The sequence below is a fragment of the Barbus barbus genome (assembly GCF_936440315.1).
Source record: "Barbus barbus genome assembly, chromosome: 41".
Taxonomy (NCBI): domain Eukaryota; kingdom Metazoa; phylum Chordata; class Actinopteri; order Cypriniformes; family Cyprinidae; genus Barbus; species Barbus barbus.
This window is the reverse complement of record NC_136719.1, coordinates 14,913,038-14,938,466: the sequence shown is the minus strand read 5'-3', so window position 1 is coordinate 14,938,466 and position 25,429 is coordinate 14,913,038. Positions and strand designations below refer to the sequence as shown.

The window sequence follows — 25,429 nt, the reverse complement described above, 5'->3', positions numbered from 1 at the left end:
CCAGAGCTGCTTCTGTCACTAAGAGCTGAGGCGGATCACAGCTGCATATTTTAGCATGACTTTTATGAAGTATTTCACATGCACAAAGTTGGAGGCAGAGACAAATCAGAGTAGCCTTAACTTGCCTGTGTAATATAGCATACAGTGCTTTGGGAAAACCTGAATATGACAAACCCAGTCACCTCTGAGGATGTTTAGTTTTGTACATCAGCTCTGTTATTCTACATTCTCATCTGTCAGTGGCGCATGTGGGACTGATCATGACTTACGGCATTCAACCTCACCCAGATGTATCGCTAATTTTAATATCCGTGCCTGTGATTTAATCCTCTTTGAAATGTGCAAATGCTTTCACTAGGAGGTTTTAAAAGGTCTGACAGCCTTTTAAAGTGCATCAGTGCATCAACTGCAACTAACATTGAACAGGATCTTCTAAAAAGTACCTGATATCACTTTATCATGCCATACCCGAGCTCTTCAACAAATGGTACAGCTAATCAGTGCACTGTGTTGTTAAAGCACTCGCTCTCACACAAACACACACACACACACCATGTTGTCTGCTCCCACAGAACTCTGAAACTCCAAATACAACAGGCGCTACACAAATCGAGTCCTCTCTGCCTCTCCCAGTTTTTTCACTGTTCTCTTCACTGGCATACACACATTAATCCCCTGGAACGGAGCAGGCTCTGCTGATTTACTGAGGCAGACAAAGACGGAGCCAGGGAACGTAGCGTGTGTGTATCTATGTGTATGTGTGTTTAGGGAGGGGGCAGACAGAAGGGTTTGGGGGTTGAGCAATGATGAATCTAGATGAAAAAGTGTGGATAAAAATGGAGGAGGGGGGACAGGAAAGGACTGTGGGTAGTGAGAGAGGAGACATAAGGAGGGGGTTTGTGTTGAAATGGGTGGGAAAAATGTGTGTGAATGAGAACAAGAGAGGAAGATAGAGGAGGAGGGGGTCGTGCACACACGCACACAGAAAAAGAGTTGGGGAGATCTTCCTGTGATAAAATATGTGCTGGTGTGAGTGTAAGTGACAGCAGTGACAATAGACAAAATTCCACCACAACAAAACCAACTGAAGTTTGAGCATGTGGGAGTGGAAGAGGCATGGAGCAGAATATGAGTATGATGAGATCAGCCAAAGCAATAAATAAAACAAGAAAAGATAAACTGATGTGTCAGACATTGTTTCAATTGTAAATAAATTGTGCAAAGTAAATAGAGTGCTTTTTGTTGACAATGCACAGACATTGCAACTTCAATGCAGTTCGATCTTAAAGCAGTGGTTCTCAACCAGGGAGCCGGGGTCCACTAGGGGGCGGTGAAATACCAAACCTCCAACAAACAACTAGGTGTGTCGAAATCTGACTGTGTTGTTGCCTGGGATAAAAAAAAAAGTTGCATCTGAACACAGCTAACACTAGCCAACTAGCATGTATGATCGGCAGTTTTGTGAGATAAATTAACTGTCTATCTATATCAGCAAGATGGCAGTAGTCTATATTCGCCGCAAATATAAAAGCCATAAACAAGTGCTAGCTTACCATTTTGAATATGAATCATGTTGTTCACTTTCTTCATTCCAAACTGCTGTGTTATGAAAATATATTTGTATTGGAATGCTCCGGTAAGACAATGAAAATTAGAAGAGAATGTGTGTGTCCTCATGACAAACAATGAATAGAAAATCAGAGTGATCTGTTTTACCAACAGCCCGATGCTGATTGAACATGCTGAATTGGCCAAAAATACATGATGAGGTTCTGACTAGTGACAATGATGTGGGAAAAACTGTAAACAACTAAGCTGACAGATGCCCAATGATGGCTCAATGTTCCGAGGTGGCTTGGTGTGTCACACCGTTTAGTCTTTCAATTAGCTATATTTAGTTACATTAACAATTTTAACTAAATGCTAAAAAATATATGTATACAGGTGCATCTCAAATTAGAATGTCGTGAAAGATAATTTTTTTGTAACTTATTTCAAAAAGTGAAACTTTCATATATTTTAGATTCATTGCATGTAGAGCAAAACATTTCAAAACTTTTTTTTTTTAATTTTGATGATTACAGCTTACAGCTCATGAAAGTCAAAAATCAGTATCTCAAAATACAGATTTTTGTTAAATGTGAGCCTAAATCATCACAATTAAAAGAACCAAAGACTTAAACTACTTCAGTCTGTGTGCACTGAATTTATTTAATACACGAGTTTCACAATTTGAGTTGAATTACTGAAATAAATTAACTTTTCCACGACATTCTAATTTATTGAGATGCACCTGTATATATATATATATATATATATATATATATATATATACACACACACACACACACACAACCTTGAGCTGCCATCACAAACTGCCAACTGTTTTTTTTTTTTTTCCATCTGAGAGAAAGTCAAATGGCTCCACTGTTATTTTAAATCCCACTGACTTGCATTGTATGGACAAAAACAGTTGAAACATTCTTAAAAAAAAAAAAAAATGAAATTTTTTTCTCATTTCATGGGCAAACTGTTTCAAGCTTCAGGAAATGTAAACAACAAAAAGTCATTTTAAACTGGACCCTCAGACACGTGGTGTCTGTCTTGGATTACTGAGGTATCTACATAATTTACAGCTTAGTTTGAAACAGAGTTAAGTGCCAGTTCATCCTCAGATGAAAAAGTCCGTTTGCAGTATAAGAAAGGTCTCGCTTGCATACTGTTCATTGTCATTTAATTCTGATCCTCAAGGCAAAATTCATCAAATGTATAATTTGACACTGAGGATCTGTGCACTTGCTTTAGGCACTGATGTAAGTAGGCTGGATAATTTGCTGTCACAATTGATTTCTTTTTAACCAATCACATACTCATTCCTGGATCACAGTCCATTAAACAGATATTTCTAGGAAAGGAAGGTTGTGTTATGACTCACAATAATAACAGCTGTAAATTCAAACTCTCTCTAAACCTAATTCAACATACAGAGCACTCTTTTTAAAGTAAAATAAGCTTTGAGGAAGTGGATCCTAAATAAACTAAATAAAACAACTAAATAAATCTGGTGCCTGTAATATTTCAAGGTGTAGATTACAGCAGAGTGACAGCTGGAGTTGAAGGTATAAAGTTTGTTCTCCTCATCCCATTAAGTAACACCAAGAACACCACACAACAAACACTTTTGTCCAATCTAGGTCAAGCATGTGAAAGTGAGTGTCACTATGGTCACAGAGGGTAGGATACACAGTGAACCAGAAAAAAAAAAAAAAAGACTATGCTGCCTTCTCTTCGTTCAGCCTATGATATAATCTAGGTGAGAGTGGTTTAATCAAAGCTTGCCATGATGAATTATGGATTATACATAAGTGGCTTACTATTGTGCTTTTGAGGTTTATGCCTAAAGTAAGCTTCTCTTGATTTATCCCATCATAGAATATGGGGCAGTTAACCACTGAAGTTTTGGTGGGATTTTTTATATCACTTTTACACTCATCACTTCTTATTCCTCATCAGCATAGACTGCACAGATACAAAAAGTTGCATAAACTACTGTTCAAAAGTTTGGGATCATTTTTTATTTATTTAAATGTATCAAAGACGACAGTAAAATGTTAGAAACGTTTTCTATTTCAAACAAATGCTGTTCATGCTCTTTTGACATTTCTATTTATAAAAGAATCCTGAAAAAGGAATATTTATTGAGCAGCAAATCAGCATATTAGAATGATTTCTGAAGGATCACGTGACACTGAAGACTGGAGTAATAATGACTGCTAAAAAGTCAGCTTTGCCATCACAGGAATAAATTACATTTAAAATACATTAAAACACCTCTTTTACATTGCCATTCAAAAATGCCTAGATGGCATAACTGTGATGTCATGTCACAACAAAACCGTAAAACAGTGCATTGTTTTATACCCTGATGACTGTCTTCCCAAGTCATTAAGATGTGTATTTTTTTAAATCACATATTTTGCCTTTTGAAAAGGCAGGTCAACTCAGGTCAGTTCAAATGGCATAACACTAGTTAAACCAATTTGATATTTGACCAAATTCATGACTTGTATAAAAAAAAAAAAAATTAAAATCACTTTGAAAAATATTTTTGAAAACCATTACAAAAATAAAAATTGGCGTGTTTATTCTAGGTGCAAGGACCATGTTTTGACCAATTTAATTGATTAAACCACTTGACATTTTTAGAGTCCATACATCAAAACTGATTTGTAGAAACTGGCACCAACCACTTTCAGAGAACTTTCCAATTTAAACTAGATTTCTCTTTTTCATCATCTCAGACATCCTTATTTGTCAGTGGCCCATATAAAATATTCTACATCATCATGATTATACAAAACCCCAAAGAAAGATAAGATAAAGTCAACTACTACACTGGCACCATCTATTAGCCACTACACTGACCAACAGTGGCCAGTGGCTTGAGTTAAAAACACATAGCAACAGAAGACATGGCAGCTACAAAAAACACAGAGACGTGTGCTATTAGGTTGTAATTTACAAACTGAAGCACCATCAGTCGATAAATGGACAATTAGCATGAGAAAATCTGTCAACGGTATGACATAATACAGACAGATATGAAAGCAAACGCCTGCCTGAGCTGCACATTCAGTATTCATTTACATCGACTCGGTTAGCAAGACGGATGAAGAATATAAAAGACAAAATCAAGAGCAGAAACCTCCTCGGAATCAGAAGAAAAAAGCAGACAAAAAAAAAAGAAAAGAAAAAAAGATGGAAACGCCTTCATTTTACGGGTTCAAGCGGTAATAATATTGCTCGTCTCGTCCACTGCCAGTGTCTATTTCAGCACCACCGTGTTGTGTTAGCATCTAAGCTATGTTTGCCTGGGATTCCTGTATGTCTAAGAGACATATAACGTTACAGCAACCTAAAGATACGTTTTTATTTAACAATTTATTTCTATAAAGACAAGTCCTCTGAATATCAAGAGCTAATGATGATTATTTAGCACAACAGTCAATGGTAACGTTACTCACCGGTGTGCTGCATTCTCTGTCGTTATTTAAACCGAAGCAGCTTGTCGAAAGATCTCGCTTTCTCCAATTTATGCCATAAGACTCAACAGTTCGTCAGCATCTCGTTGGATATGAGCATAATTTGTCGTGTAAGGTTGCCGGTGTTACTCCTTTTCTTGGAAGAGCGTTTGGTTCTCTTGTTTGAGAGGCGTCTTTAAACCCTGCAAATCCGTCTGGACACATCATCTGTTAAAAAACATATTGCTCTGCCTTTCCGCGAGATTATCAGCACACCTATCTGCCGGTGAATGTAACGGCTACGTATTCATATAGGTTTATTTTTTACATCATTTACAGAGCAGCGTCCGTCGCTGCGGCGTTCGTCGTCGTTCAATCGAGCACAATTGTTTCCTTTTTTCGGTTAAACCACAGACGCGCGCACGCGCGCGGCTCGCTCGCACCGCGTGCTCCAACTATGCGCGCCGCCGCCTCTGTCTGACCACGAGAGGTCGCGCATTACCTCAATAAATGTCTGATTAGGCAATGAGATTTGGGCTTACTGATATAATCAATTAACATTTTAATAGGGTTGTTACTTATTAGGATAAAGGGCATGTCTAACTTTACTTTTTTGTTTTGGTTTTTCTATTAATATTCCGATTCAACAATATCACTCTGCAATTCATGTGGCCTTATTTATGAAAATGCATCATTTAATGTAAGATGCGTGATGTATAAATCAAAAGACATTATATAACTAAAGCAGAAAATGCTTTCTTATTGACTTGCTCGGTGTCGTGGCATAGCTGGGGGCGTGGCGTGGGGGAAAACAATCCTTTCCCCCTGACTGGAAAAGAATGGTGTTTACCCGGTATGGCCTACATTAAATCACTTTCCGCTCGACAGAGCCAGATATATAGAAAAACTGAGCCGTATTGGGACGGATTGCCCATACACTATATGTGACTGGACAAACGACCCAACGGAACGGCCAGAGGTATCGTTTCTCGACATTTTTTGTTACCTGATTGAGTCTCCAGGTATGAAACAGCTAATAGATGATTCAGTCTGACGTTAACGTTAATATCAGTATCCCTGCGTCATCCAACAGTCTATTGTTATCCCATGTTCAGTTAAAGCTGTGGTATAAAAACTAATATGTAGCATGTTAAAGGAATATTTCCATGCACATTTTTTATTGTAGCTGTGATGTTACTCAGAGTCATTAGCTTATATTCGGCGATGTGCTATATTGCACAGGAATCTACTTGCAGAGCAACATTAAGAATTACAGGTCTCTGGAGGCTTACAATTTTTTCACCAGTGGCTTTGTGGGAGTGGTTTTACATCACAAAATATGGGTGAGACGTGTTCCCATGTGGCTGCTGTTCTTTTTAAATTGGAGGCTTGTGTTAGGATGGGGTTTAATAAAGTCCCATGCACAAACGCAGCCTGTGCATGGAATCAGATTTGTGTAAAAAAATTTGAGCCTGCACTTGTGGCAGAAACATCTTTTTACTCTGAGCAAACACCGCCAGGAGTAAAACGGAAAAGAAAAACCCCAATCCCAAAAGCCTCTACTTCACAGCAGATGCAATTTCTGGACATGCTAGCTGACAGATCACCACATGCAGTGGTTCTGAACAGTTTCAAAGCTTTTGCTACAATATGCAATAAGTCATGGTGTGTCAGCCTCCATGAAGTCACTGAAGAGGAGGTGGACAAGGTGGAAAGAGCAACCATCAGTCAGGCATCTTGTGTCCAGTGGCATCAGGAGCATGTGGGTCGCATTACAGGCTCCATAGCACACCGTGTCTTGACTTCTGCTAATCCAAGCCGGTCGTTAATCAATGACATATGCCAACAAAGACACAGGCCTATTATGAAGCCATGGATCCAGTGGGGAAGACACCATGAGCAAGATGCCATCAACACGTAACTTACCGCTATGCTCTTGGAGTTGGAAGTCTCACAGCCAACATATCATCGCCCATATACAACTTTTCGGCATTGCACAATGCAAAAATTAATTATAATCATCACAAAGACTAAAGATTAAGCACCTAACAAGGTGTCCGCGCGTTCATTTGAATGGTTTGTTTCCCCCACGGCATGACCGGATATGACGTTTTTGTGGGCATTCCCAGTAATGTCGACCAAGTCAATTCTTGTACGTATGCTAACTAATTAGCCAGCTAAGCTAATACACAGCCTAATCTTTCAATATGATAATATAGTAGTACTATATGGCTACACTTTAATGACTGAAATGTACTTATATTAATGCATTGATTATGGAGCATTACTAACAACCTTTTTTTAAAAAAATATAAATAGACTATTAGTACTAAATAAAACTAATAAGAGTACTTGTAAGTCTGAAGTGTACAGTTAATATGCGAACCACAGATCCCCTGAAAATTATATGGCATAATTAGCAATCTACCAACAGTAAGAAAGTGTCTATAGTAAATAAGCAATACTGGGAATGGAACAATACTAGTGACTAATTTGAATACATACGATTTATCACTGTTATGCCTGCTAATACTGAACCCAAAGCTTAAGTGTATGTGGTATACTATAGTATATAGATATTGAAATTGAAGAACACAGCCTTATAATCGCTGTTGGATTACTTAGTAATTATAAACAAATATACCACATACATAAAATTGGTACTAGTTAGTTTTAAGGAATACATATTAAAATACATTAAACTTTTTAAAAGTACAGAAAAATAAAATTATTTAAATTAAGTCTAAAAATACTTTTCTAATCGTACAGAAACTGCCATTTTAGGGTGCGTTTGGTATTCTTCCTTCTCTGCTGCTCTCTAGTGTATGACAACAGTAATGCCGCTGTCCATGGTGCTTGTTCGGGTGATTTTTAATTCGCTGACAACACATGTGATCATGAAATTCTGTAAATGCGTTTACTGTGTGCATGTGAACTGAAAAATGAGAAGTATGCAAAAGCAGTAACCACAAATCACTTCCTTTTGCAACAAACTATCATTCGCCGAAACCCCATTTCGTTTCAGTGACTGCAAAAATTGGGCGTTTCAAATAGCCAACCGATACGCTGCTCAAACACGACACGAGGGGATACACATCTGTGAGAGTTTATTATGAGGTAAGATAAACGTAATCCTCCCAAAAAAGTCTGTCCTAAATAAAACTACATGAATAGCCTTTATGTTTGGGTTGATTCGCAGCAAAGGTTGTCTATGCAGTGCATTTCATTTCAACATTTTACAAAGAACAAAAACTACACCTGGAAGAACATTGGTGTAACTTAATTTAGATGAGTCTTATGAAACTGATCTTATTACAAGCATGGAATAGAAATAGGTGACTTTTTAATGGACTCTCTGGACACTCTTTAATGTGCATATAATAATCTGTCTTTGAACGTAAATGCATATTAATGGCATCCTTCAGAACAACCGCTAGGCACAGATTTTATACAGTATTGATTTCACAATTTTTTTCTAAACATAGTATTTAAATATAGTTAAAAAATATTTTATGTATTGTATTTTTTCTTCATAAAAACAATTCTTCTTCTGTTAATCATAACAATTCTAATTCCACCGGACCAGACAACTTCCACTAATATTTTCAATTCAATTTGTTTCTTCACCTTGAAAAAAAAAAAAAGCAGACAGCACAACAAGGAAAATCCACTTCAAACTATCCAATGAGCAGAATCTTTAGGCAGCTGAGTTGTACTTGTGCATAGTGCTCCTTGAGCCTCGTGTTTGAAGTGTTCGTACAGTTCACAGCACCCATGAGGCCTTAAGTTTCTAAAGGAGCGCGCAGAGGAATGCAGCCATCCATCTCCAGAGACTCAGGCCAGCCTTCATATTTATTATTGCCTTTACTGTTCTTCATTCGCTGAAAGGGAGAAAAAAAGTCTTGAGCTGCTTTGAGAATCCAAAATTGTAAATTATTAACCCTTCAAAATCCACCGATAGCTAAACTCTGCCCTCACTTTTTACTGTTGCTCATTCAAAACATCAATGAACAGCTCTATTTGCACTCAAATTGGCTGAATATTAATTGTAAATGAGCTAGAATGAAGTGAGACACTGCAAGGCTTTTTTATCTGCCATTTTTTGCTTTAAAGAAACAGCAATTAATTGATTAAAACATTTAGCAAGACTTTTTAATCCAAAGCGACTTGCAAATGAGGAATATAAGAAGCCATTTCTTGTACAAGAACAAAACACGCCAGTAATCAGTGGCAAGTGTCAAGACCAAGCTTAAAGGAAAGTAAAACATTCCAAAAATTACAGGGAAGAGACAAGAGGTGTTTTTTCTTCTTCCAATGTATTTTTAGCAAATGGCTTCGATTGGGGTTTAGGTTCAATTACAGAGAAAGGGGCAGGTTGGTCTATTTCATGACAGTCATGGTGGTCTCAGGTGGAGGTTGGAAGGTAAAACCATATTCAGACAGAAAGGTTCTGATGTTATAAAGCTCAGTGAGAGTAGTTAAGTTTATCCCATAAAACTGATTTTTAAAACTGACCTGAGCTTGCATACAAATTTTTTTATATTTCTTCCCGTAAATCCTACCTGTTCAAATGGGCTCTTATTTTCTATTCCTTTGCCTCCAACAAACACCCAGCTATCCCTGAAGCTCAGTTCTTTCGCTGCTGTGCTCCCCAGCTCCTCAAACAGCCGTCGAGCCTCATCATTGAACCTGTGAATGGGTTTAACAATAAGTAAATCCAAGAAACAAATGGAGGAAAAGAGCCCCTGATATCCTCTCGATTTAGGAGTAATTAAAATCACAGAACAATGGTAATCTAGGTTTGAAAGTAGGTTGCAGAAATAAATAGACTCTTACTTGGTGGCCGGGTCGTCAAAAGAAGCAACAAATACTAGCGTTCCTTCATGGAGAGGACGAAGAAACTTCAGCAGCTCTGAAATCTCTGTGGCAGAGAGAGAGAGAACATTCATTTTATGACCTGAGAAAACAACCTAACCAAAGTAATACATCACCCTAAAGGTCAACTTCAGAAGTGTAAAAAGTACTCTAAAATTTCACTCAATTAAAAGTACAAGTATCTGGCCAAAAACATACTTGAGTAAAAGTAAAAAAGCCATCCCATATGACTGACACTTCAAAAACTACACAAAGTGAATATGACAGTAACGCATGCAACCCGTTTTATGAATCAGTGTCGTCTTAAGTGAAATGATATGAGCATATGTAAGAAGGATACAAATACTAATATTTTAAACTTGACCGTCGTGTTCACTTTGTGTGGGTTCTGAAGTGGTTCTGTCCTCTTACATTATCTGGACTAAAAATCTTTGCTTGTGTTCATCTGAAGGAAGAAAGTCATAAACATCTGGGATGACATGAGGGTCAGTAAATGATGAGAGAATTTTCATTTTTGGGTGAACTATCCTTTTGAAGAGCAAGATGTGATGCAGAGGCTAGAAACATATTCCGCACAAGAATATGTTGAATTAATGAGGAGAATCATAGAATTAAAACATACAACATTAACGTTTTGAAAGGCCACTTTTTTTGCGTGTTGTCTATTCAACGTCATTGTCTGACAGGATAATTCATCTTTTAATTATTTATTTGGGGCTTTTAGAGTTTTTTTCTCAGCAAATATTGATAAATAATTATTTGAGACTAATTAGATTACTTAATGAGCAAATCATGTAATTATTAAGATTAAAAAAAATAAATAATTGACAGTCCTAATTCCTACTCAATGTGACATATTATAAATACAACGCATCCACTACCTGGTGAGAACATCACTAAACATGAATTACTATTAATTTAACACACAATGTTTATTTAAACACTTTTGGATATTTTTAATTAATTAAAATATTTCCACAAAAATATGAATTGTATTTAAATTCTCATCACTGATTTTATTTGCACTCAATCTTGTGTATTCAGCTAATATATTACACATATTTAATGTGCATAAGATAAAATAAAAATGTAATGTACTTTTCAAGATGAAATAAAATTGTAAGTAAAAGTACTGATTTTTTCTTCAGAAATGTAATCAAGTAAAAGTACAAGTAGTCAGTTTAAATATACTTGAATAAAATACAAATCCCCCAAAATAATACTTAAGTAATCAAGTAAAATTACTCGAGTATTTTACACCTCTGGTCAACTTACCTCCTGCCCACATATCAAATGCTTTTATTTCCAAAACATCTCCATTAACCCCTGAGAAACGGAAAGTGAATAGTCATCAACAATCCATATACAACACATGCAAAAATATAGCAGCATTAAAGAATGAGAGATTTACCATTTACTAAGGCAATATTGAGCCCTCTGCCAACATTGTTCTTAGCACTGCTGACAAGACTGCAAGACCACACAAACAGAAGTCAAATAGCATCTCAAAACAACATTTAGACATTTAATTCTATGGTAGAAGTTAAGGAAGGGTCAGAAAATGGATTATGAATATGAACAAAAATGGGCATGGAAAGAGAAACAATCGCCTACTTGCATCACATTCCCCAAAAAGATTATGAGTCTGATAGTGATGGCCATGAGAAAAACAAAGATGATATGATTAATACCAGTGGAGACAGAACAAGAAATAGGGAGGAAGCTCATGCAAGCTAAGTAAAGAGACCAACAGCGACTAAGCAGGAGCGAAAAGGGCAGGCCACTTGCATTTTATCCTCCAGACAGATTTTGGGGCCGATGACATTAGCAGCACCAGAGGTCAGCCGGAATGCGAGATGTTTGGGGGGACACGGTGCAGACAGGCCACATTTGTACTTGCGTGGTCGTGGTTCTGCAGGAGAGTAGGTTATTGCATTGCATGATTAGACTGCTTAAATGTTTCTTGTGAAAATGTATAAATGCACATTTTTAAATGTAAAAAAAAAAAAAAAGTCATTTTACCTGAAGTGGGCTCTTCTTGTCCACCTATGAACGATAAAACTTTGTGAATAACCATTAAGACACTGAGACTGATATTATATTACATAATCTTGTGGTCGACCATGGTATCATCACCATGGTTGATATTTGCCTCTTTTTTTTTTTTTTTTTATATATAAATGTAATATATATATTTTATTGCAGCAATTATGATGATTCTGTCTCTTTCAATCTTTACATTTTATATACACACTCTATCAATAAAAAGTTTGGAATCATCATGATTTTGTAATATTTCTGAAAAAAGTGCAATCATTTATCTGATCAAAAACAAAGTACATCAGTAATTTTGTAAAATATCATTGCAATTTAAAATAACTGTTTTCAATTTTAATATTTTAAAAGTTAACAAATACAATAACTATTTCAGCTAGCAACATTTCTACATAAATACATAAAGGGGTGTAACGGTTCACAAAATTCACAGTTCGGTTCGATACAGTGGTGACACGGTTTGGTACTTTTTCAATACAGCAGAAAGAAATGCCAGAGAAATTTCCTTGATTTTTTACAAATTGTTTATTTATTAAAACTAATTTTTTACTTTGAACAATGGAGCTATACTTGACCCATCTTCTGGGGTGTCTTCTATATATCCACCACAGTCAACCACCACAACATCCACTAATTAAAACATGTAACATCCTTACCACTAAACAGCATCCGTATAAAGGAGTTCCCATCCCCTCCTAGCATAGAATTTGCTAGAAGCCAGGTAAAGCCCAACAAAAGAACCAAAGCAACAGCACGGAGTGCCACTAGGGAATACAAAGGAAGGACATAGCATTTGAATGCCATTGTGAGAGGAAACTTCACTAGTACATGAGAAGCACGGAAATGCACAGACCTGCAAACCTCATAGTAAACAGATGTCAAAATCTGGTCAGCAAATGGCCAATGTGATAAGATTCTGTTTGGAGTAAGTGAGAACATTAAAGTTTAAAAAGCAGCAACATTAATGAAAAAGTTAATCATGAACAGAGCATAAGTTTCCAAGTTAAACCCGGGAGGGAAACTGTTAACAACGAGATTGAAGGAGGAGGGTCTGGCTGCAGACTTGAACTCTCAGACACTGACGTCACTTGCAGTCTTTTTTATTTTGTTCTATTTATTGATTATTTTTTGTTTGAATCACTCAACATTTTACAACAGTAGCTAGGTGGTGGAGACAAGACGCTGTGGGGGTTAAACGATTAAAACTAATTTAGTACAATAACGAACAGAGCGAACTCAATATGCTCCTCATCATTATTAAAATATACACATAACTAATGTACAGGCAGGTGAACGCAAATACTAAAGTGCAGCCAGACCCTATTGATTGAGCAGCCTGTAATTCACGAAATGCAGCCTAAACCAAGTACATACATACTTTTGAGCAAGTTTGTTCAACCCATTTCTGCCAAATATTTTGGATTTTAAAGGCTTGCTGGACGTTTAATGGTTAACATTTTAAACATATATAGTTTTAGACAATCCCTACACTAGACCTGTTAGTCAGTTGGGAAGCAAACCTCCCTGGAATTGATACCTAGACACCAGATTCATACTACAGTCTACTAAACAACTTGCTATTTAAAAATCGGATGACAATCATGGAATCCAAACACACGTTACACACATGTATTTAAAAATAAAAATAAAAATACCGCCGAACCTGAAATCTGCAGTGACCCTGTGTAACTTAGCAGGTTTGTGAAACAGATTCTCCCTTGTGATTTAGGACTCTGTTCAACGCAACACGTTCATCTTAAACAGTGTCGACTGAATTAGTCGGCAACAAATATAACGCACATTTAACGAGCACACACCGTAATAACGAAATATCCTTGTTAGGTGTCCTCCAGAAGCGTACGTCTGCTGCCAATACACCAATCCCGATGATCCGCTTCCGGTTTGGGTTGCAAATTATGAGCACGTGGTTCTTGTGCACCCAATATGCAAATCTGACGCTCCAAATGTTTATTTAGCTTGAATGCAAATTACGCATGATCCATACAAAATAGTGTTATTTATATAAACAGAGAGTAAGTAAAATAGGTTTGTAGTACTAGACATTCTTTAATAATGTAGCTTTGAGACATTATAGCAGAACGACGTATTTAAATGTACAATTGCAAATCTGTATGAGTGTAAATTTGTCAGTGGCAAAGTAGTTAATATAATCTTTAAAGTAATTTAAAAGACTTGTTTGAAAGAACCTAGTCCGGAACCTTTCTCCAAATTTCGGTGTTTAGTCCGGAATATAACCCTTAACGTTACTGCTCTCATGATGGCCACTCTTACTAAAGCTTTAAAACCAATCTTGGGAAGCCAGTTGGGAAATACAGCAAAGGCAAGGCATTTTATTTACACAATATGACCAGAGAAAATTTGTAAATACAAATAATATTACGAGGTTGTTTATCAGCGTGACATTTCAGTAAGACAAGGTCAGAGCTCGCTAAACAGCAGTTTAGTGTTCGTCCGCAATATATTTGTATTTTAGCTCAAACGATTCACGTATTTGTTCGCTTATATTTCAAATTATAGTACGACGTTTACTCAATGCAACTGGCCTGATGTTTCAGGATGCTTTCAGCGATTGGCAGTTTTTCAAAACGTAGTGCTGCTAATGCAGACAACATTTTTGGCATTGATGTTGCTGTCTAAGTAGGCAACGCACTAGGTTTTGAAACACAGCCGTGCTCTAACATGTAACATCTGGTTTTGTAGGTCTTTGGCGCAGCAGTCAACAGTCAAAGAGGGAAACCTACATACGCAGTGGGTTTGCTGTCTTTACCTGGCAGCTAATATTGTATATCTATCTATCTGTCTTATTGTACTATTGATTAGAAGAAAACGTGAGCTTAAGGAATGAATTGTGGTTCCTAATTCTCTATCACTAACTGTAATTTTTTTGTTTCTTCACATCTGGCCCTCTGTCTTGCAGGGACGAATCATAGTAAGTATGGAGTACCATAAAATCATTTTTCTCCACGATTATCATGCACATGTAATATGTCCACTGAATGTTTATTCATTGTTTATTTGCAGCCTCCTCCTGCCAAGTATGGAGGTCGGCATACTGTAACATTGATTCCTGGAGATGGGATTGGACCAGAACTGCTTAACCATGTGCGAGAGCTCTTCAGGTTTGTCAAATCAATACTTTACACAAATAAAAATCGTGGCTGATAATAATGTATTGCCATATTAAGATTTTCCTGTTGAATCATAGGTTCAGCTGTGTTCCTGTGGACTTCGAGGTGGTGCATGTAAATTCTGCATCAACCAGTGAGGACGACATCAGTAATGCCATTATGGCCATTCGCCGCAATGGAGTTGCTCTTAAGGGTCTGTACTTGCATCTAGTAATTGACAAGCTATTTTTGTTAGATAGATAACAAAACTGGATTTCATTTTCATCTTTTTATTCAGGTAACATTGAGACTAACCACACAATGCCCCCTAACCACAAGTCACGGAATAATCTTCTACGGTAAGCCTGAAAGACAAATGATTACACAATTAATCTGTTCATACAAGCCCCATCAGATGTTTATGCTGTTGTACATGCAAGTTGTAAGTTGCTGTGCCCCTCAGTTTGAGCTTGATGAATGATGGCAGAGTGCTCCAGATTTGGCCTCCTGCCCATGACTGTGTCTGGACCAATTCACCTCTGTTTGCTCTCAGCACATATCTCTCTCTCTCTCTCTCTCTCTCTCTCTCTCTCTCTCTCTCTATCTATCTATCTATCTATCTATCTATCTATCTATCTATCTATCTATCTATCTATCTATCTATCTCTCTCTCTATCTCTCTCTCTCTCTCTCTCTCTCTCTCTCTCTCTCTCTCTCTCTCTCTCTCTCTCTCTCTCTCTCTCTCTCTCTCTGTCTCTCTGTCTCTCTCTCTCTCTGTCTCTCTGTCTCTCTGTCTCTCTCTCAGCACGAGTCTGGATCTGTACGCCAATGTGATGCACTGCCAGTCACTTCCTGGAGTTCAGACGCGCCACAAAAACATTGACATCATCATCATTAGAGAAAATACAGAGGGCGAGTACAGCAGTCTGGAGCATGAGGTCAGCATTTTTTTGCACCCACTTTCACACAGCTTTGCCTGTTTCTCACACATTTTCTCTAATATACAAGGTGTTGACATGTATGTGTGAATTCATTTATTCTATTAGACATACAAAAAATACACTATCGTTCAAAGGTTTGGGGTCAGGTTCTTTTGATGGCGAAACTTAATTTTCAGCAGCCATTACTCCAGTTCTAGTGTTAAATGATCCTTCAGAAAATATTTTTATATGCCAATTTGCTGCTCAAGAAACTTTTCTTATTATTATCGATATGCTGAAACAAAAAATAGCTGAGCTGCCTAAATGTTTATGGAAACGTGATACATTTTTGGAATTCTTTGAATAGAATATTCTTTAAATTTAAAATTTTTTGCAATAAACTTTTTGAAATATTTTGCAATATAAATGAGTTTTTACTGACCCCAAGCTGTTAAATCGTTGTGTATAAAAAAACATGTACATCTTTTTGAAAATTTGTTCATCATGGAAAAATAATAAAATATATAAAATATTTTTATGTCATTAAGTGCAATCTATATACTATAGAAACAAATATTTTATATAATTATTCTATAATATATACTGTAGATTGTTCTAAATTACATCAATTTCATTATTTGTTCATATATTTCTTTGCATGACACTTTCTATGTCCTCCATTCATGTGTAAAATCCAATTCAGTTTATATCCTTTTTTTTGGTCTATACCAGGCATCCTCAAATCTGGTCCACTCCTGCAGAGTTTAGCTCTAACCCTAATCAAACACACCCGAGCATGCTAATCAGAGTCTTCAAGATCATTAGAAAATCACAGGTAGGTGAGTTTGATCAGGGTTGGAGCTAAACTCTGCAGCAGATTGGCCCTCCAGGGAAAGATTTGAGGAACCCTGGTCTATACCCTAGAATAAATAATCATTTCCTGTGTGTTTCAGAGTGTATCAGGAGTTGTGGAGTCTCTAAAAATCATCACACGGAACAACTCCCTCCGCATCGCTGACTATGCCTTCAAACTGGCCCGAGATAAAGGTCGCCACAGGGTTACGGCCGTCCACAAGGCTAACATCATGTTAGTTAGTCTACTGCTTGTCATCTGTGCTATTAAATGACAGTTGTATCACAGCAGAGAATGTCACTGGTCTAATGTGTTTTCACACTATTCTCCTAACAGGAAACTGGGGGATGGGCTGTTCTTGCAGTGCTGTAAGGAGGTGGCCTCTGGATACCCAGACATTGAGTTTGATAGTATGATTGTAGACAACACCACCATGCAGGTGAATTACTCATGCACAAATAATCAAACAAATCACGCCGACAGTTTTGATGTGTTATGAGAAACAAAAAAAGCTCATTACTGTATTTACTGTGGTTATGTTCGTTCTTTCAGCTTGTTTCCAAGCCCCACCAGTTTGATGTCATGGTGATGCCTAACCTCTATGGGAATGTGGTCAGCAATGTGTGTGCGGGGCTGGTGGGTGGACCCGGTCTGGTGCCTGGTGCCAACTACGGGCAAGACTACGCTGTGTTTGAAACGGTTGGTCTGAAGGAAAAGACAGAGGCGATTAGCACAATCCTCACTTGCTGAATTTAGAAAACGTCCCCTCATAATAATTCTTATATTTTTTGAGTCTTATTAGCTAGTGTACTACACAACTGTTCAAAAATGTGGGGTCAGTAAAAAAAAAATTCATTAATTGTTTTTAGCATTAAATTGATCAATAGTGACAGTTAAGCCATTTGTGATGGTCTTTCTATTCATTAAAAAAAATAGATCATTGCTCCCATAAAAAAATATTAAGCAGCACAACTGTTTTCAACTTTGATAATATGAAATATATCTTAAAGCACCAAATCCAACATTAGAATGATTTCTGAAGGATCATGTGACACTGAAGAAATTCAGCTTTGCCATCACAAGAATTAATTGCATTCTAAATGGGTTTTTATTAAAATTATTTTATTTTAAGTTATAATATTTCACAATATATCTGCTCTTATTATGTTTTGATCAAATAAATGCAACACTGAAGAAATTCAGCTTTGCCATCACAGGAATTAATTGCATTCTAAATGGGTTTTTATTAAAATTATTTTATTTTAAGTTATAATATTTCACAATATATCTGCTCTTATTATGTTTTGATCAAATAAATGCAACCTTGGTGAACAAAAGAGACTTCTTTCAAAAACATAAAAAAAGTATCATCCGCAAACCTTTAAACAGCAGTGCACGATTCAGTAGTTTAACTACTGAGTGAATGTTACTTCATGTGGACTGATTAATATTCACAATCCAGAGTTTATGATGTGCTTGTGTTATAAGATACATTTTTGTCACTGAAATTGAAATGTAAATTTCAAATGACATTTGAATTAAATTAAATTTGTTATAACAGGCCACCAGGAATACTGGAAAGAGTATTGCCAACAGGAACATTGCCAACCCCACTGCCATACTGCTTGCCAGCTGCCTCATGTTAGATCATCTCAAGTAAGTGGTGAAGGAGAAGCTTGTGTGTTTTGCCTATTTTTGCCTATTATGTGTTTTGTCAGCTCTTACATCTCTAACTAAATGAACAACCAGAATCTCCCTGTTGTATAAAATAAGCTAAGTATGCACTGACAGCTTTTTCTATAGTATTACTGTAGTACATTGCTTAGGATATGATTTTTTTAGTAGTGGCTTCTTCTCTTCCTCTTCAGGCTTCATGACTATGCCAACATGATCCGCGGTTCGATTCTCACCACCATGAACAAGACCAGGGTCAGTCACATCCACACTCTCTAACTTATTAACCTACCTGTCCACATTTTAGGGTTGGTCTAGCACTTCTTGTAAAGCAGGTTTTAGATCACAGCTAGCTTTAACAAATAAGAATTTTGTCGGTTGTGAATACCTGTTCATCAAGGTACCAGTTAGACTCAGACATTCTTAGGATTGGTGCATAGGATTCCAGTACCATTAGTACCAATTCATATCTGTACCTGCTTGTAGTTGCTCCTGTGTGTTTTTACGTGCACGCTCTGGTTTCAAATTACAAAATTGCAATGTTTTTGTAGCGTTGAGTATTGTAGCCAATCACAGGCATCTGTGTTGAAAGCAATGGCCAGTCAGAGGTTTCCTGGAGGTTAATCAGAAGAATCCTTTCTGAACTAATTTTTTGTTTTCGTAAGTTTACAGAGTTCTAGACGCTTGCAGATTTACCTAATATAATCAGAGAGAGAGACAAAACGTATACACACGGTGTAAATAAGAGTTTGATTGTGTAGCTAGTAATTGATTTATCAGGAATTTTCACGTGAGTTGCGCTATAGGAGCTTTGCTCTGTTTCTCTAGAATCATAATCCGTTGACAATTTGAAGAAATGTTTTGTTTGTCTAAGAGGACCGAACGTCCACGTATACTGTTTCAAGAGTGACAAACGCGAGTTTAAAAAAAATTATGCGAGTGAATCCGCTAAATTGTTCCGTCAGTCATTGCTATGATTGACAGTGATAACTGCCCTGGGCAGAACGATCTATCTGACAAACTGATGTCAAAATAGACCTGTGCATTAAGTGATGCAGAGTAAATTCAGAGTAACAAAACTACAACAGCAACAAATCTGTGTTGGCTGAATATATTTAGCAGCTTCTACAGTTAAAACTCTCGTTTTTGATGTGTCCTTTTTAAGGCAATGTTTAAAAAAAATTAGTTTTTAAAATGTAAAAATACATCAAAATATTTTGTATTATTTCATTATACTTGCTATACTACTTCAGTACAGTACAATACTAAAATGAGTTATCACCATTTTATGATAAATTCAAAATCAAGACCTGAAAACTAGGGAGTTGAAATGGCTGAGCTATTGAGTGATCCTCTGCTGCCATCTACTGGATATAATGGTAATTTCATGTAATTTTCATCTCAAAAGTATTTGTTTTCCACAAGGTTTTGTGGCACATTTTTTCGTCATCTCAATGAATGAAAAGTGAATTTTACTGCAAAAATTGTAAAGTTAAAAATAAGGCTTTTAAATATTGTATAAGTGTTTTAAAAAAATTAGTTTTTTTGTGCGTGTGTGTGGAGGGGGGTTGCGTGTCTTTGTCACCTTTTTTCACCCATGATGTGTTTGCATCCCTGAATAACTGTTTTCTATTTTAATATATTTGAAAAGTGTAATGGCAAAAGCTGACTTTTCAGCTAAGGATTCTTTGATAACAGAAAGTTTATAAGCATTTATAAGAGGAATCTTTTGCAACATCAAATATCTTTACTTATTTTTTTATCAATATAATACATCCTCGATGAATTTAAGTATTAAAAAAAACATTGACTACAATTAGGGGTGGGCGATATGGAAAAAATCACATCACGTTTTTTTTTTTTTTTTTTTTTAAATTCACGATTCAATCACGATTCTTTGTCATGTTGGTTTTACTATTTTGGTTTTACAAGTTGTCTGAGCATTACAGCCAAACTAGAAAGACAAAGCCTTTCAAGGTAACAAAAAAGCAAACAAAAAAAAAGGCATGGCAGATATTTAGGCCAAAGTGGACAAAGATAAAAATCTTTGTCATTATTTTATCTTTCTTATTAAAAAATAAGAACAAAGATACACATTACAAATACACATAATATACAAATAAAACAAACAGTGCTTTATTTTCAGGTACAATAGGTGTATTTAGCAGAGCATTCAATGAAATTGAATGAACAAATATAACAATAAAACACTAGATAGACTGATTCCTAAAGCAACTGTTCAGTCAAGAATAGTGAGTGATTTTTCTCTTTGCGTTTTGTTGTTTTGTTAATGTTAAATGAACAGTTCCCCAAAAAATAAATATTCTGTCATCTGTCTGTCAATTCTGTCATAATGTTTTATTTTTATACCATCATTTACTCAAAAGTTGTTTTAAACCTGAGTGAGTTTCTTTCTTCTGCTGAACATAAATGCTATTTTGAAGAAGGTGGAAAACCAAACAGTTGCTGGTCCTCAGTGACTTCCACAGGATTTTTCTTTCCTACTATCAAATTCAATGTGGACCAGCAACTGTTTGGTTACCCTCATTCTTCAAAATATCTTAATTTGGGATCAGCACAAGAAATTACTAGAGGTTTGGGACAACATGTGAGTAAATAATGACAGAAATTAAATTTTAGGGTGAACTATCCCTTTAATGACAGTCGACAGCATGTTTAGTGTCCTGTCCCTTTAAGACGCATCTGTTTCTCTCTCAACTATTTACTTTCATTTTAGAGATAACCAACTCAGTCTGTATGTAAACCTTGTGTGTTTTGACAGTATTAGCGCAAAAGATAAGTTAGTTGAGTAATCAGGCGCTGTTAGACAGGCTTTTTAGTGCGCGTGCTTCAGGTGTATGTGCTCAGAAAAAGCGCACGTATATTACTGTATATTTGCTTGAAATTGAACTCCAAAATATTACATGGCATCACAGTTTCTTGTAGTAGCAACCCTCTACGGACACCTTAGCAATTGAATCGCCATTCGCTAGTAAATCTTTTTAGTTTACTCGCTAGACTGATAATACTAGGCCTATATATATATATATATATATATATATATATATATATATATATATATATATATATACACACTCATCTAAAGGATTATTAGGAACACCTGTTAAATTTCTCATTAATGCAATTATCTAATCAACCAATCACATGGCAGTTGCTTCAATGCATTTAGGGGTGTGGTCCTGGTCAAGACAATCTCCTGAACTCCAAACTGAATGTCAGAATGGGAAAGAAAGGTGATTTAAGCAATTTTGAGCGTGGCATGGTTGTTGGTGCCAGACGGGTCGGTCTGAGTATTTCACAATCTGCTCAGTTACTGGGATTTTCAAGCACAACCATTTCTAGGGTTTACAAAGAATGGTGTGAAAAGGGAAAAACATCCAGTATGCGGCAGTCCTGTGGGCGAAAATGCCTTGTTGATGCTAGAGGTCAGAGGAGAATGGGCCGACTGATTCAAGCTGATAGAAGAGCAACTTTGACTGAAATAACCACTCGTTACAACCGAGGTATGCAGCAAAGCATTTGTGAAGCCACAACACGCACAACCTTGAGGCGGATGGGCTACAACAGCAGAAGACCCCACCGGGTACCACTCATCTCCACTACAAATAGGAAAAAGAGGCTACAATTTGCACGAGCTCACCAAAATTGGACGGTTGAAGACTGGAAAAATGTTGCCTGGTCTGATGAGTCTCGATTTCTGTTGAGACATTCAGATGGTAGAGTCAGAATTTGTCATAAACAGAATGAGAACATGGATCCATCATGCCTTGTTACCACTGTGCAGGCTGGTGGTGGTGGTGTAATGGTGTGGGGGATGTTTTCTTGGCACACTTTAGGCCCCTTAGTGCCAATTGGGCATCGTTTAAATGCCACGGCCTACCTGAGCATTGTTTCTGACCATGTCCATCCCTTTATGACCACCATGTACCCATCCTCTGATGGCTACTTCCAGCAGGATAATGCACCATGTCACAAAGCTCGAATCATTACAAATTGGATGTGCATCCCACAAATCTCCATCAACTGCAAGATGCTATCCTATCAATATGGGCCAACATTTCTAAAGAATGCTTTCAGCACCTTGTTGAATCAATGCCACGTAGAATTAAGGCAGTTCTGAAGGCGAAAGGGGGTCAAACACAGTATTAGTATGGTGTTCCTAATAATCCTTTAGGTGAGTGTATAGCCTATTGTATATGTTTGTAAAATCTGAAAGTACACTCTGAACATCAGTCAATCAAGCATTATGATATGACATTATGACAATCAAGTATTATTTAATGATAGAACTTTAGTCATTAGAATTAAAACTTATAACCATGAATGAATGCATAGACATTTTAACTGAATTTTTAACTGGTGGTGGTGCTGTTTTGGTCATTCAGTGTTTCTGTAAAAAAAAAAAAAAAAAAAAGGAAAAAACAAACAATAATACTGATAAGACGATGATAATAATAATACGAATTCTGCTAATAAGAACAGTATAAAACGCACTAAGGATTAATGACCTTGCTGGATTCATGAATATTAATCAGGTTGTGTTCTTTAAAGAACTAACTTTTCTGTTTTGCAAATCCTTTTTTTGATTGATCTTAGGAAATATTCTAATATTTTGAGATACTGGATTCTTGACTTTCATGAGCTGTAAGCTCTAATCATCAAAATTAAAACAAAACTTTTGAAATTTTACTTTACATGTAACGATTCTAAAATATATGAAAGTTTACTTTTTGAAATAAGTTACAAGAAAAACTTTCACGATATTCTAATTTTTTGAGATGCACCTGTAGACATAATTTAGTGAAGATGAGTCGCATATGCGAGTGATTTACTCGCATTGTAGAGGGTTGAGTAGTAATGTCTACTTGGGTAAAATTATTTTTTTATTATCAAAGGATTATCAAAGTTTGTAGAGTTAACTAAAGTTTTCCTCTTTTTTTTAACTGAACAAACATTCTTACAAAAAAAAAATTTTTGTACCTTTAAGAATATTACTCATATTCTGTGTTAGGTTCTTAGTTCTAGAGTAGTAATTATTACAGTTTTAATAATCAGAATCAGATAATTCAGAAGAGTCCACATGCTTGTTGCTCAGTTGATGTTTTGTCATATGTCTAAGCATGTTGTAATGTTTTCTGTTGCAGTTGCACACAGTTGACATTGGGGGTCAGGGTACTACCTCAGAAGTGGTTCAGTCTATCATGAAGAACATCCAGAGCGGCGGTCCCCTCACCACTGAGATCTAAACCAAGTCAGCACCACTCCACTACTGTTTGGTACTGAGCACTTCTTGCACATTATCTTTTTTGCCATTGCCAGGCGCCACAAGCCTGAGTTAGTGATAATTCCATTTCCTGTTTGGTAGAGCTGTTAATTTTTTAACTTTCTCAGAGTTTTTCTTGTAATGTGTCACATCCACCTAAGTGTTCTTTGTTCTCTCTGTGATTTGTTTTTTTTTTATGTAGTTCTGACATTCACCATTATCTTTTCCTCTCTCCATTTTACTTTCAGACATCAGCTTCTTAAGGACATCTGCACTTCATTTCGTGTCTCAATAATGTTGCTTTCACTTGAGACAAGAGATTTATTCTTGAATCCAGCAGCATCTATGGGGATCAGGGGTGAAAATGGTGTTACATGAAATACAACATACTTCAGTGCTGTGATTGTGGTGTTTCTTGGGCATAGTGGTCTTTCCATGGGAACTGCAGAGTTTTTAGATTTATCATATTGTATCTGAAAAGTTATATTGTTTTAATGCTATGCGAATACAATATTTATGATGAGGGTCGGTTGATGCGTTGGATTTGTTTCTGCTGCTCAGTTGCATTCCACATTTTATCCTTTCTTACCATGTTATCCTCAAACACAACATATTCATTTTGGTTTCATACCTTTTTTGTTTACTTTAATGACCCACCCTGAACAAACCTCCAACTGTCCATTTACATAATTATATTATACTTTTTTTAACTGCCTTAAACCGTTGGGTGTTCAAATGGACTTCATATTCTGGATGTCCATGAGATGGTATTTTTCTTTAGACTTTATACTGGGGTATTATTTATGATTAATACTTAATGTTGGTCTAATGTTGCATCAGTTAGTTTGGAACTTTATGTCCCTGTTCTGTCTTTTTGTTATGCAGTGCTTAACAGTATTTGATAGGTCTGCATCTGGCACACTGTCATCTTTTGAATTAAACGTACATTTTCTATCATGTCAAGCAGTTTTCAGATTCGTATAATTGGAATACTGTAAAGCAGTGGTTCTCAACCTTTTGGCTCCAAGGCTCCCATTGTCCACAACAATATTCAGTTTTATTACATTTTTAATTTTCTGATAAAATAATCAATGCTTGGCACAAATAGAAAAATGTACATAGAATATATGAATATAGTTATTTGATTTGAACAATTTATCTGACTTTTCCAGGTCTAGAAATCACACTCTTAAAATAAAGTTTAAACTGAAATAATTTTAAACCATTTTAAATCGTTCACTTGTTGAGAATCACTGCTGTAAAGGGTTCAAATTTGGACTGCTACACAAATCCTTAATGGCTCACTGGTAATCCAGAGACATAATAAAGTGGAAGTCCTCTTTAAAATGCCGTCTTTATTGTTTTGTCATCTTAAGCTGGTATGGCAAATTAAAATTGAACAACTGAAAAATTGGACGTCCATCACGTTGGATGTGCCTTAAACGGTTAGTTCACTCAAAAATGAAAATTCACAAAACAAGTCACAGCAGATACATTTCCATTTTGGTAGAAAAAAAGAGATTGGCACTAAAATGTTCTTTGATTTGATCAAAATAACAACATTAAAGGGATAGTTCACTCAAAATGGAAATTTCTATCATTTAATGAGTTTGTTTGCC

General features: G+C 36.3%; 3 protein-coding genes across 6 annotated transcripts in view; 1 reads left to right on the top strand and 2 right to left on the bottom strand.

Moving 5' to 3' along the window:
• The window catches only part of LOC306860919 (uncharacterized protein), a 63,586-nt gene extending 58,135 nt beyond the window's left edge, over window positions 1-5,451 (bottom strand). The window contains exon 1 of the mRNA XM_079402943.1: window positions 5,025-5,451. The gene's annotated coding sequence lies outside the window, so the exon portion shown is untranslated. The remainder of the gene's footprint in view (window positions 1-5,024) is intronic.
• Window positions 5,452-7,870: 2,419 nt separating this feature from the next.
• fam3a (FAM3 metabolism regulating signaling molecule A) lies at window positions 7,871-13,877 on the bottom strand. 3 transcript variants are annotated; one of them, XM_079402706.1, is made up of 10 exons: window positions 13,769-13,877; window positions 12,805-12,867; window positions 12,608-12,715; window positions 11,919-11,942; window positions 11,685-11,808; window positions 11,308-11,366; window positions 11,172-11,222; window positions 9,858-9,942; window positions 9,584-9,710; window positions 7,871-8,902 (listed from the first exon to the last, which is right to left on the bottom strand). In XM_079402706.1, the coding sequence occupies exons 2-10, from the start codon at window positions 12,815-12,817 to the stop codon at window positions 8,804-8,806; spliced, it is 690 nt and encodes a 229-aa protein (XP_079258832.1). In that variant the 5' UTR covers window positions 12,818-12,867; window positions 13,769-13,877; the 3' UTR covers window positions 7,871-8,803. The 3 variants fall into 3 exon arrangements, with proteins under 3 accessions (XP_079258832.1, XP_079258833.1, XP_079258834.1); XM_079402707.1 differs by having other exon boundaries at window positions 8,113-8,902; window positions 13,615-13,855; XM_079402708.1 differs by having other exon boundaries at window positions 8,113-8,902; window positions 12,813-12,867; window positions 13,769-13,802.
• LOC306860786 (isocitrate dehydrogenase [NAD] subunit gamma, mitochondrial-like) lies at window positions 13,868-25,153 on the top strand. 2 transcript variants are annotated; one of them, XM_079402704.1, is made up of 13 exons: window positions 13,868-14,292; window positions 14,673-14,720; window positions 14,994-15,091; window positions 15,178-15,293; window positions 15,378-15,438; window positions 15,885-16,017; window positions 16,953-17,086; window positions 17,189-17,291; window positions 17,405-17,551; window positions 18,414-18,508; window positions 18,721-18,781; window positions 23,692-23,823; window positions 24,059-25,153. In XM_079402704.1, exons 1-12 carry the CDS (start codon window positions 14,227-14,229, stop codon window positions 23,791-23,793), a joined length of 1,164 nt encoding a protein of 387 aa, XP_079258830.1. In that variant the 5' UTR covers window positions 13,868-14,226; the 3' UTR covers window positions 23,794-23,823; window positions 24,059-25,153. The 2 variants fall into 2 exon arrangements, with proteins under 2 accessions (XP_079258830.1, XP_079258831.1); XM_079402705.1 differs by having other exon boundaries at window positions 13,885-13,984.
• Window positions 25,154-25,429: the final 276 nt, after the last annotated feature.

Excerpts from the sequence above, each read along its gene's own strand:
- fam3a (XM_079402706.1), bottom strand. Across the intron at positions 11,943-12,607 it reads TATACGGATGCTGTTTAGTG|GTGGACAAGAAGAGCCCACT; the intron begins GTAAGGATGTTA and ends TATCGTTCATAG. Across the intron at positions 9,943-11,171 it reads ATTTGATATGTGGGCAGGAG|AGATTTCAGAGCTGCTGAAG; the intron begins GTAAGTTGACCA and ends TCTCTGCCACAG.
- LOC306860786 (XM_079402704.1), top strand. The coding sequence starts at position 14,227 with ATGATGGCCACTCTTACTAAAGCTTTAAAACCAATCTTGGGAAGCCAG. Across the intron at positions 15,294-15,377 it reads CAATGGAGTTGCTCTTAAGG|GTAACATTGAGACTAACCAC; the intron begins GTCTGTACTTGC and ends CTTTTTATTCAG. Across the intron at positions 15,439-15,884 it reads TCACGGAATAATCTTCTACG|CACGAGTCTGGATCTGTACG; the intron begins GTAAGCCTGAAA and ends TCTCTCTCTCAG.